Source organism: Macaca fascicularis, chromosome 2 (assembly GCF_037993035.2).
Source record: "Macaca fascicularis isolate 582-1 chromosome 2, T2T-MFA8v1.1".
NCBI lineage: Eukaryota > Metazoa > Chordata > Mammalia > Primates > Cercopithecidae > Macaca > Macaca fascicularis.
This window is the reverse complement of record NC_088376.1, coordinates 98,797,792-98,809,709: the sequence shown is the minus strand read 5'-3', so window position 1 is coordinate 98,809,709 and position 11,918 is coordinate 98,797,792. Positions and strand designations below refer to the sequence as shown.

The 11,918-nt window shown below is 43.7% G+C and overlaps 1 protein-coding gene and 1 pseudogene across 1 annotated transcript in view; both read left to right on the top strand.

Annotated features, from left to right (window-relative positions):
- The first annotated feature begins 5,716 nt into the window (after positions 1 to 5,716).
- Positions 5,717 to 7,879, top strand: LOC102124418 (60 kDa heat shock protein, mitochondrial pseudogene; annotated as a pseudogene).
- Positions 7,880 to 10,005: 2,126 nt separating this feature from the next.
- Positions 10,006 to 11,918, top strand: part of DCLK3 (doublecortin like kinase 3) — a 49,215-nt gene continuing 47,302 nt past the window's right edge. Inside the window, exon 1 of the mRNA XM_045386502.3 lies at positions 10,006 to 10,337. Coding sequence (XP_045242437.1) covers positions 10,256 to 10,337 — 82 coding nt within the window. The 5' untranslated portion in view covers positions 10,006 to 10,255. The remainder of the gene's footprint in view (positions 10,338 to 11,918) is intronic.

The window sequence follows — 11,918 nt, the reverse complement described above, 5'->3', positions numbered from 1 at the left end:
TACTACTTCTACTGGAATCTTCTTCACTATGTACATTTAAAACATTATTTAGAGTTGCAACATTTATAATGCTATTTTCTTTACTACTTTTAGGTTTCTAGAAAAGACTTCATGTGACTGTGAAAATTTAGTAGAAATAATAATATAATCATCCCTTAAATGAACAGAACTCTGTTGGAAATTTGAGATGCTCTGTCAAGATGGTAAATTTCCAATTTTTAAAACTTAGGCAAAAAAGATTACCCAAGATTATATTAAAAAGTCATAACATCCAAGTTAGAGGCTATAGCATAGTGACTGAGTGTGACTAATCACAATCTGTGGGTTCCATGCCAATGTGACTCCGGAATTATGTCTCGTATGGTGGCTAACAGAATTTAAAAACATAATAAAGTTAAAAACTAAATTGGCTTGAGAAATTGCCTTAAATTTTATGAGCCAGGTGACTTCTCTGATATCATATCAACATTCTATATATCACGCATGTACTTTAAGTTTATAGTCTAATTAATCAACACTACATCTTTTAGAAAAATAAAATCATAGAATAATCTTTCATAAAGATACTGTTATTCTTAATTTTTTTTTTTTTTGAGACAGAGTCTTGGTCTGTCATCAGGCTGGATTGCAGTGGCACGATCTTGGCTCACTGCAACCTCTGCCTCCTGGGTTCAAGTGATCCTCCTGCCTCAGCCTCCTGAGTAGCTGGGATTACAGGCGCACACCACCAAGGCCATATTTTTAGTAGAGACGGGGTTTCACCATGTTAGCCAGAATGGTCTCTATCTCTTGACCTTGTGATCCGCCCGCCTCGGCCTCCCAAAGTTCTGGGATTACAGACATGAGCCACCGTGCCCAACCTATTCTTAATTTTTTAATTATATTGTGGGTAAGGGTTTCTGGGGTGGGGGTCACATCAATCTTATTTAAAATCTATCTGACTGGGCATGGTGGCCCATGCCTGTAATCCCAGCACTTTGGGAGGCCGAGGCAGGCAGATTGCTTGAGCCTAAGAATTCCAAGACCAGCCTGGGCAGCATGATGGAACCCTATATCTACAAAAAATACAAAAATTAGCTATGTGCGGTGTTGTGCACCTGTACTACCAGCTACTTGGGAGGCTGAAGTGGAAGGATTGCTTGAGCCCAGAAGGTCAAGGTTGCAGTGAGCTATCAGCCTGGGTGACAGAGTGAGACCCTGTCTCAAAAAAAATTGATCTTACCCTACTGTCAGTCACTGTTCATTATTTGTAATGATCTTTGTGTCCTTGGTGCCTGGCATAGCATCTAGAACATAAAAGATCCTCCTGAAGCCCTCAATAATTATTTATTTGATGAATAAATAAATAACTGATCAGGCAGCGAGGTGTGGTAGAAGGAGCAAAGGCATTCCAGTAACTAAGGAGCACTGTATTCCAATAAAACCTTATTTCTTAAAATTGTCAGTGAGCCAGATTTGGCTGCAAGGGTCATATAGTTTACAGACCCCTGCCCTAGAGCAGCAAGTCCTTAAGCTAAATTTAAGAACTAGGAAAGCTCTGTTTACTTTCTGTCTGCTATTGAGAACACCACCCATATCTGAGGTGACTTCCAGTCCTTTGACATTAAGATGAACAGAAAGAATTTGTCCAAGGCCAACTGAATCATAGATAAATTTATTTTGAATTTTTATATAAGATAATTTCAGCCCATAAGATAAACATTTCTTCATAGCACTTGCAGTTTCAGTGTGTCCCATATATGGGCATGAACCATACCATATATATTTTGAAAATGGGCATGTACATATGCATGACTCTAACTTTGTATGCACATATGTCTTATTCTTATTGTTTACTTATTATCTCTTCTTTGTTTTGTGTTTTGTTTTAGAGACAGCCTCTGTTGCCCAGGCAGGATCACAGCTCACTGTAGCCTCAAACTCCTTAAGTGATCCTCCTGCCTTGGCCTTTCAAAGCACTAGGATTTCAGGTGACAACTACCATACCTGCCCCTCTTCTTTTTTTTTTTTTTTTGAAGGCAGGCTTGGTAATTTAATAGAGATCACATATATTGTTATACTATGGTCTAGCTTTTTCATGTTTCAGTCCAGTTCAGTTTTCTAACTAGTATGTCTAAGTATAGGAAGTGTTTTGAGAAATGCTTATGCAGTTTTTAAAGTGTTATAGTATCCTATGATACTTAAAATCTTGCCTTGAATTTATTACTGTACTTAAGGACTTCAGAATATTTCAGGCTTTCCTCTTATTACTATTCTGCATTTGAAAATTGATCAGTAGTTTTGCAAAGGATTTTGTTTTTATTGCTATAATACAGAAACAATTATCTGCCTCTTGCTTTTGCAGCATGGAGTGCCATATTTGTGGGCATCAGGAGGGTCCAGATGGCAACTTTACCAGACACTGGAGATAAACTGATTTGTTTAAAAGCAGGAGCTTGCATCCAGGAAAAGTGGTAACATTTTTAGATATATTCCATAAACCACATCTACACACAGGCTGACACACAGTTATCTGAAAAAAGTAAGAAGAGAGATTACATGCATCAGTAATATCCACAGGAAACCTCACATTTTATCTCAGGTGGGAGATTCGACTTTTTCCTTTCGCAACGTTTCACTAGAGTAAACTCAGGTCAAACATGAAGAATCTGCCAAACCAGACTGAGGCATTTTGGCTGACTTCAAGTAGGTAAGAATCACAGCTGGAGAGAATGTACCACTGTCTGGGTCAGTTGTCAGCATTGGGGAGAGATCAGATTGGCCATGATGTAGACATTTTAAGCACATTGGCCCACCCTATTTTCCCATCCTTCCGCTGGTGGTGGTGGGGGGGGGGTGGACAGAATCGTTAATGGTGAACATCATGAGCTTGAATCATGGCTTGGCAGTTTACTTACTAAGAGGAAGTAATGTTTGAGAGAGGGTTGCCCAGTGGCAGAGTATGGAGCAGTGTATGGAGGAGATAGTGGCCAAGATCAAGCTGGAGCCCAGAGTATCTGTGGGAAAATGGTAGGAGATGAAGGTTGAGTGGTAGATAGGACTGGAGGTTGAAAAGCCTTGAAGATCCTACTAAGGGGTCTAGTTTTTAACTCTCAGGAGACATAAGACCACTGGAGGATTTTTAAACAGGGAAATTATGTAATTATATAGATCAGTATGGAGAAAGAGTTCCCTGACTCTAGTAGGGCTGATAATCTGGAAGAAAGGATGCAGAAGATGCAGCAGTATAAGATAGGAGATGCTTGGGGTGGTCTAGAGGGATGCAATGGGAGTTTCAATAAGGCAATGGGGGGAGGTAGGAAGAAAGAGGAGAGAACAAAGGATTTGGTGACTGAATGTGGGGTTGACAGTAATTCCTGGATTTGTGGCTTGGAAAACTAAGTTATATAAGATTGAGAATCCAGTAGGAGGGACAGATATGGGGGGAAAGATGATGAGTTTTGTTTCGGCTGTGTTGTAAGGGGTACCTATGAGATACCTATTGGAACTTTCTAGTAGGCAGCTGAATTGGATTTGGGAGAGATGAGATGAGATCCCTCTGAATTTACAGCTGAGGGATTAGATAAGATCGCCCAGGTTGAGTGTAGCAAAGTCAAGAATAAAACTGAGAGGTAACATTTAAGGACTGAATGAAGGAAGACCCATAAAGCAGGAAAAATGCCTGCCTTGAGAAAAAGGGGTATAATCAAAAGTGACTGGTCCTATAAAGATCAGGACAGGAGAGAGTTTCAGGACTGGTCACTGCTGCAGTGAGATGAAATAAAATAAGATTGAATTGCATTTACTGAGTTTGGCAGATGAGCGGTGTTTAGCAATCCAGTTGAAGCAGCAATGTGGAGAGATAGGGAAATTAGTCACATTGTAGCTGGTCTGAGGAGCTCAACAGAGGTGAGGGAGTATAGATGGGGAATATAAAGTAATCTCTCAAGAAGTTTACCTGGGGAGGGAAGAAAAGAGATGGTGACATCTTGGGGTGGGGAGACACATAAAAATATTCTATCAACATGATGACAAGACTGAAGAAACACATTGCAAATCTGTTAGAATATCAATTTATAGAAAACTCAGAATTTTTCTCTTTTCTTGAAATCTTTCAATCTGGAGTCATCCTGGGTGATGTCATGAGGTAGGGAAATTTTTCTTAGAGGCTCCATCATGCCTGTTGTCTAGCTCTGTCCTCCAACCACTCCTACAAACACAATGGTATCCTACTCAGGCTTGAATTCCTGGAAATGTTTTCTTTCTTTCCTCAACAAAGCTTACCGGGTGTCCTGGATATGCCAGTCAATTTGCCTGCCATATGTAACTTCCCCTCCTGGCTTAAAATGTCCCATGCACAGCTTCAGAATGACTGTCATTCAATGCTTCTTCCTCTATCTTCTTTCCCACGGAGCCACGATTGTTTGGACCAGGGATGAACACCCATCCCAAAGCAGCCAATCCAATGCTGGCCAATGATTTAAGTGGCCTGGTTAGAGTGAATAGGCTGGGCCAACTACATTCTCTCCTTGGAGAAACTGGATTCTGAAACAGCTATTGTGGGAGACATTTGAGAGTAAGGTCCTGAAGTGGTCACCAGTCAGCTCTTGGATGTATTTGACATTTCTTCAGATATCCTTAAAATGCCCTGTGCTCCTTGCCACTTAAAATAAGCTGCTTGAGTTTTGCTCATCTGCAACCAAAATAGTCCTGACACCTTGGCTAGACCATAATGACTATTGTTCCATTCTTTTTAGCTATGCTAAATGAGTTCCTAGTTAAGTGGCTTACTGTAAGCATGATGATTCTTTTCTGTCTTCTATTTAACATTTAAATGTTGATACTGCGTGTGTTCAATGTTTCTCTTAATATGAAAAAAAGTGTTTTCTTTTTTTAAGTGAATCCATGCAAATCATCATTTGACAGGTAATAACAAGGGATGACTCCTACTATAGCAACTCAAACATATAGTGATTTATTCTCTCTTAAAAAGGAAGTGCAAATTGAATGCTTTGGGGTGATGTGGTAGCTTCATGATGTCAAGGGACTATGGTTTATTCTATGTTTCTGCTCTGTGATCCTTAGGGCTTGACTTCCACTTTTAAGGCCACCATATGACCTAAGTAAGATGCTGGGGCTCCAATCATCATCAATTATCATGTTAGCTAACTTTTGCTGCAATAATCTTGAGTAACAAACCAGCCCAAAACTCAGTAACTTACAACAATTGGCATTTTTTTTTTGTCTCCTTCCTACAGGTCTGCTTCAGGCTGCAGGTTGGCTGAACTTAGCTATCCGTTGAAGTTTAGGTCTGCGTCATATTTCTCCACATTTATCTTGGATCAGCAGCTATCTAGGCTATTGGCAGAAGCCCATCTGGGCAAACCAAACCATGGAAAAACTTTTCAACCCCCGTTCACATTATGTTCAATAACGTCCCATTGGCCAAAGTAAGAAAGATGGCCACTTAGCTAGGAGTGGTGGCATGCACCTGTAGTCCCAGCTACTCAGGAGGCTGAGGCAGAAGAATCGCTTGAACCTGGGAGGTGGAGGTTGCAGTGAGCCGAGATCATACCATGTGGACTCCAGGCTGGGCAACAAGAGCGAAACTAAGTCTGAAATAAATAAATAAATAAATAAATAAGGCCTCACTTGCAGCCGCCGACCTGCCTTGCGGTGCTGCGGGCACACCTTGCTGCCACCCCACAGAAATGCTTTGGTTCCCCACAGTCTTTAGATGAGACCAGTGTCCAGGGTATTGGCTTGTCATCTCACTCGGGCTTATGACAAAGATGTAAAATTCAGTGCAGATGCCTGAGCCTTAATGCTTCAAGGTATAGACCTTTTAGCCGATGCTGTAGCCATTACAATGGGGCCAAAGGGAAGAACAGTGATTATTAAGCAGAGCTGGGGAAGTCCCAGAGTAAAAAAAGATGGTGTGACTGTTTCTAAGTCAATTGACTTAAAGAATAAACATAAAAATATTGGGGCTAAACTTGCACAAGATGTTGCCAAAAACACAAATGAAGAGGCTGGGGATGGCACTACCACTGCTGCTGTACTGGCATGCTCTATTGTCAAGGAAGGCTTTGAGAAGATTAGCAAAGGTGTTAATCCAGTGGAAATCAGGAGAGGTGTGATGTTAGCTGTTGATACTGTAATTGCTGAACTTAAAAAGCAGTCTAAACCTGTGACCATCCCTGAAGAAATTGCACAGGCTGCTGCAATTTCTGCAAGTGGAGACAAAGAAATTGGCCATTTCATCTCTGATGCAGTGAAAAAGATGGGAAGAAAGGGTGTCATCACAGTAAAGGATGGGAAAACACCGAATGATGAATTAGAAATTATTGAAAGTTTCAAGTTTGATCAAAGCTATATTTCTCCATACTTTATTAATACATCAAAAGGTCAGAAATGTGAATTCCAGGAGGCATATGTTCTGTTGAGTGAAAAGAAAATTTCTAGTGTCCAGTCCATTGTACCTGCTCTTAAAACTGCCAATGCTCACCATAAACCTTTGGTCATAATCACTGAAGATGTTGGTGGAGAAGCTCTAAGTACACTTGTCTTGAACAGCCTAAAGATTGGTTTTCAGGTTGTGGCAGTCAAGGCTCCGGGGTTTGGTGACAAAGAACCAGCTCAAAGATATAGCTATTGCTACTGTTGGTGCAGTGTTTGGAGAAGAGGGGTTGATCCTAAATCTTGACGATGTTCATCCTCATGATTTAGGAAAATTTGGAGAGGTCATTGTGACCAAAGATGATGCCATACTCTTAAAAGGAAAAGGTGACAAGGCTCAAATTGAAAAACGTATTCAAGAAATCATCGAGCAGTTAGATGTCACAACTAGTGAATATGAAAAGGAAAAACTGAACGACTGGCAATATTTTCAGATGGAGTAGCTATGCTAAATGTTGGTTGGACAAGTGTTGTTGAAGCGAATGAAAAGAAAGACAGAGTTACAGATGCCCTTAATGCTGTAAGAGCTGCTGTTGAAGAAGACATTGTTTTGGGAGGGGGTTGTATCCATCCTGGTTTGGAGCATTCCAGCCTCGGACTCATTGACTCCAGCTCATGAAGATAAAAAAATTTGTATATAAATAATTAAAATAACACTCAAAATTCCAGCAATGACCATTGCTAAGAATGCAGGTGTTGAAGGATCTCTGATAGTTGAGAAAATTATGCAACGTTCCTCAGAAGTTGGTTGTGATGCTATGGTCAGAGATTTTGTGAATATGGTGGGAAAAGGAATTATTGACCCAACAAAGGCTGTGAGAACTGCTTTACTGGATGCTGCTGGTGTAGCCTCTGCTAACTACAGCAGAAGTTGTAGTCACAGAAATCCCTAAAGAAGAGAAGGACCCTGGAATGAGTGCAATGGGTGGAATGGGATGTAGTATGGGAGGCGGCATGTTGTAACTCCTAGAATAGTGCTTGACCTTTATTAATAAACTGGGACAGGAAGTCCAAGGCAATGTTCCTCACCAATAACTTCAGAGAAGTCAGTTGGAGAAAATGAAGAAAAGGCTGGCTGATGTTTAAGAAATCATTATAACCATCAGTTGCTGGTTTCAGTTGACAAAATATATAATGGTTTACTGCTGTCATTGTCCATGCCTTCAGATACTTTATTTTGTATTTTTGAATAAAAAGACATTTGTACATTCCTGATACTGGGTACAAGAGTCACGTACGAATGTACTGCCTTCAACTTAAATCACTGAGGCATTTTTACTACTATTCTGTTACAAATCAGGATTTTAGTGCTTGCCACCACCAGATGAGAAGTTAAGCAGCCTTTCTGTGGAGAGTGAGAATAATTGTGTACAAAGTAGAGAAATATCCAAATATGTGACAATCTTTGTCTAATAAAAAATTGTTTAAAGTTAAAAACAAAACAAAACAAATCAGAAAGAAAAGAAAAAGAAAGATGGCCAAACCTAAAATCAAGGTGCAGGGAAGCACACTCCAAGTACCATAAAGGATGGGTTGTCTAATTCAATTGAGGAACGGAGTGAACAATTGAAATTAATAATCTCACCTACCACATCATTATATCTGGATACCAGGATGAAGGAAAAGGGACAAAGGAGTGCATGTGTCAGCCACATCAGCATTTGTAAAGGCATCTACTGAAAATCCAATACAATACTTGCAATTATATTTCATTGGCCAGAAACTTTTCAAATGGCCACTCCTTGCTGCAAGGGAGGCTAGAAAATGTATTGTTTTTAATTGCAGGTTGCAGTATGCTTAGCTAAAAAAAATTTTTTTAAATACCAGATCAGAAATGAAAATAGGTGTTGAGTAGGCAATTAGCAATTTCTTTGCCAGTATTCAACAAGATGCATCCCTCACTCTTGTGAAGTAATCTGATAACTTAAGGTGTTTATTGTGATTGCTTGATATGTGTAGATATAGTTAATATTTAAATCGTGATAATCCAGTCAGTAATTAAACACTGAGATTGCTGCTTTTGCAAGGAAGAAAACACAAATCATCTGATCTCTCCTTTACAAAGCTTAAACCTTTTGTTAAAACTCAGTTTATTTAACTTTTATTTTCTCCTAAAACATAAGTGATAGGGCCAGGAAGAGTGGCTGTTAAAGAGAAAAGTAAGTGCTTTTAAAACGAAAGTGTGTAGGCATCTCAAGGACACTTGTCTCCCAGAGAGATTTCCAATAGGTTCTTCCTTCGGGTTTTTACTCAAATGTTACCTTTCCCAACCACTCTACTTACGTAAACACATTCCCTTTTTCTTGGTTCAGTTTTCTTCACACTATTTATCACCATACTTTTTTATTTTATTATCTGTCTCCCCCTACTAGAAGGTGAGTGACTTGAAGGCAGGGCATTTGTTGTGCTCACCATTGGTGAACTGGATTGCTGAAAATGGTCCTTGTTGATGACTTCAGAGTACCTGGCCAACAAACCAGCTAGAACCAGGAGTTATTTTTCGCACAGCAGCGTCATGGGGCTATCGCAGCCATTTTGGAACCCTGAGGCAACAAGTCTGAGGAGAAAAGGCAAGATGTTGAAGGTGGCCATGTGGAATCCTGGAAAGAAACTGAGCCCTTAACGTCGTCCCTGAGCAGCTGAACACACACAGAGGAGTCTTCTTCTAGGCTTCCTGTTATGTGTGATAAAGAGAAAGACAGCCCCTGCCATCTGGGAGCTGGTCTGGTTCTATCAGCTCGGCCTTGGCGTTCTGTTGAGCATAAACAATTTCATTGAAGAGCAACATCAGACCCAACAGACATGACCACTTTGTGACTTGATTGATCAAGGTAAAAGCCAGACCACTCTGTAATCATGTCAACGGTCCTGTGGAGAGAAGGGTATGGCTGATCCAGTGAATTCATGATCTCTCGCAGGAGAGGTCTGGGAGCCAGTACCTGGGAATATGGGTCCCCAGACCCCGCACTGCAGACCTGAGGGACCTGCAAATATGAGGAACAAGTGTGTGGTGCTGGGAAGAGGTACAACAACCCAAGGGCCATCGAGCTGCCTTCAGATGGTACCAGGAAGCCACTAGCTGGAGGAACGTTTTGCAACCTACGTCTTTGAGACCATGGGTGTGGACCAGAGTGTAAGCAGGTCTCCGAATTTGGGGGGCAACAAGGGTGTTAGAGTAGGACTGCCCTGGGACCTAGAGTTAGTGTGTGCAAGTAGCGGGAATGGGATAGGAGAAAGGGAGTGGTGTGGAAAGTCTGGCCCCTGCACTGCAAGGAGGCACGAGGATGGCTGGTGGTCCTGGGGTCGCCTTTGGGCTGCCACCCACCCACAGAGAACAGGGGTAAAGCGCAAGTTCAAAACCCGGCGCAGCCAGGTTCCACGGCGGAACTGCGCGGGGAAGGAGAGCAGAAAGGCTGGACTCCGCGGGCGGGGAGAGGAGGGACCGCTGAGGTGTCCCCGGGGACCGCCTTTGGGCGCTCACTGGAGAAGCAGGGGTGGGGGAGCAAGTTCAAAGCCCGGCCCCGCCCGGCCTCCAGAGACAGGAGCGGCGCGCACGGCGGGACCGGCGCAGAGAGGGCGGCTGCGGCTGGTGCTCGGTTGCTAAGCCCCGCGCCCCCGGAGACGTTCCCGGTGGCTGTCGCCGGGCGCTGCGCTGCGCGGTGCTGGCGGGCGGGCGGCGGGAGGGAGAGAAGAGGGAGAGTCGGCGCGGGCTTGTAGCTGCTCATTGCGCCCCGCCTTCCCGCGCCTGCTCAGCCGTCGAGCCGCGTCCCAGCGCTGCCACCTCTGCTCCAGGCTCTCCCCGACCCGCCGCCGCGCCATGCCCGCCGCTACTCCAGCCCAGCAGCCGCCGCCGCCCCCAGCCCGGCCAGCCCCAGCTTGCCCGGCGCGGCCTGCCCCGGGTGAGTACCGTGCGCTCCGGCGCCGACCCGTACTGGGCGCCACCTTGGCGGAGGCGGGAGGACTGGTTCGCCCTGATTCTGGACCCCGCTCCGTGCGGGATGGAGCAGCAGTGCCAGACCCCCCGGGGGTGTACGAAGGACGGTGTGTGTGCGTATGTGTGTGTACGCGTGAGTAAACGCGCGCGCGTGCCGGTGTACACCACCTGAAACTCGCTTGCTAGGGGGAATAACGCTGTCCGGAGCTGATTTTATTTCCTTCGCCAGCAGGGGGGCCCTTCCTGGGAAACGCACTGGGCGTCTTTCAAGGTGCAGGTGTGGTGAGGCTGCAGAAGGGAGAAGGCGCAGGGAGGGAGCTGACATTTATTGTGCAACTCAACATGCCAAGCGCTTCACCTAGAGTTAACCTTATTTCATCCTCTCCCCAAATCTGGAAAGAATGGAATTATCCCCATTTCTCAGATGAGAAAACTGAGTCCCACAGACCTCGTGCCCAGGGTCACACGGCTCCATAGCTGCGGAGCTGGAGTTGGACCCAGTTCTCTAGAGGTCTCTGACCCATCTAAATGACAAGACCCTCCTTAGAACTAAAGAAACACAGAAGAACCAAAGATGATTAGGAAAAAGGATGCAGGCAGAGCATTAGGGAATTAATATTAAAAAAATCTGAGCTCGTGAAATATCCTATCAATTAATTTCAAATATAGGACCACATTTACACTCCTTTCCATGTCTGGCTCTAGGGGCGAGGTGTGGTATGGAAGGGAGAGGGCTGTGCCAGTGCTGGGCAGAGGCATCTGGGGACACCTTTTCAGAGTATCTGCCTGCTGGGAGGGGAGAAGTGTGTGAGAACTTGTGGAGGGAACTCGGTTGTTATTCATTCCTGACAATTGGTCATTCCTCCACCTCACCCCCTCCTAGTTGATTCCATTTCCTTTCCTTGATGTATTGTCCAAGATGACAGCTGTCAAATTGAAGCGGGGTTCCACCTTCATCATTGGCTGTCATAAAACCTTTTGGCATTAATTAGGTGGCCCTGCACTTTGGATTGTATGAGGAGCTGTGAAGTGTCTGTGTTACTGCTTACAGAGGAGATCTGTTGGGCTGATGTTGAGCTAATGATCTCAATCTATGAGGCATCTAGAGCAACAGGCAAGCATTGTGCTTATCCTTAGGACAAAGTAGCAAGAAGCAAGACCCTCAGGAAGAAAAAGAAAAAGAGTATTGGGTTTGCCTTACAGCCCAACTTTAGAAAAGCATTTCAATTTAATATTTGAATTGCTTCACTGGAGAAAGAACAAAGAGGGACAGAAAGTGATTTCTGAAAGATGCTCTGTAACTCCTTCCATTTAGGTTGGAAAGATTTTTGAGTCATATTCTTTTATGGTGAGCTTTGCCATCTTGGTGCATATTGGTGCCCTGGGTGCCTTCACTTCCAATTGCCAGTCCCTCCATCTCTTTTTTGGAGGATGATCCTTGGGCTGCAGAGCCTATTTTTGTAGGAACTCAAAACAGGGAGTCCCCGGGAATTTACATCTCCCCTGGGGCAGCCCCTCTTCAATGACTGATGGGTGCTGGAGTATA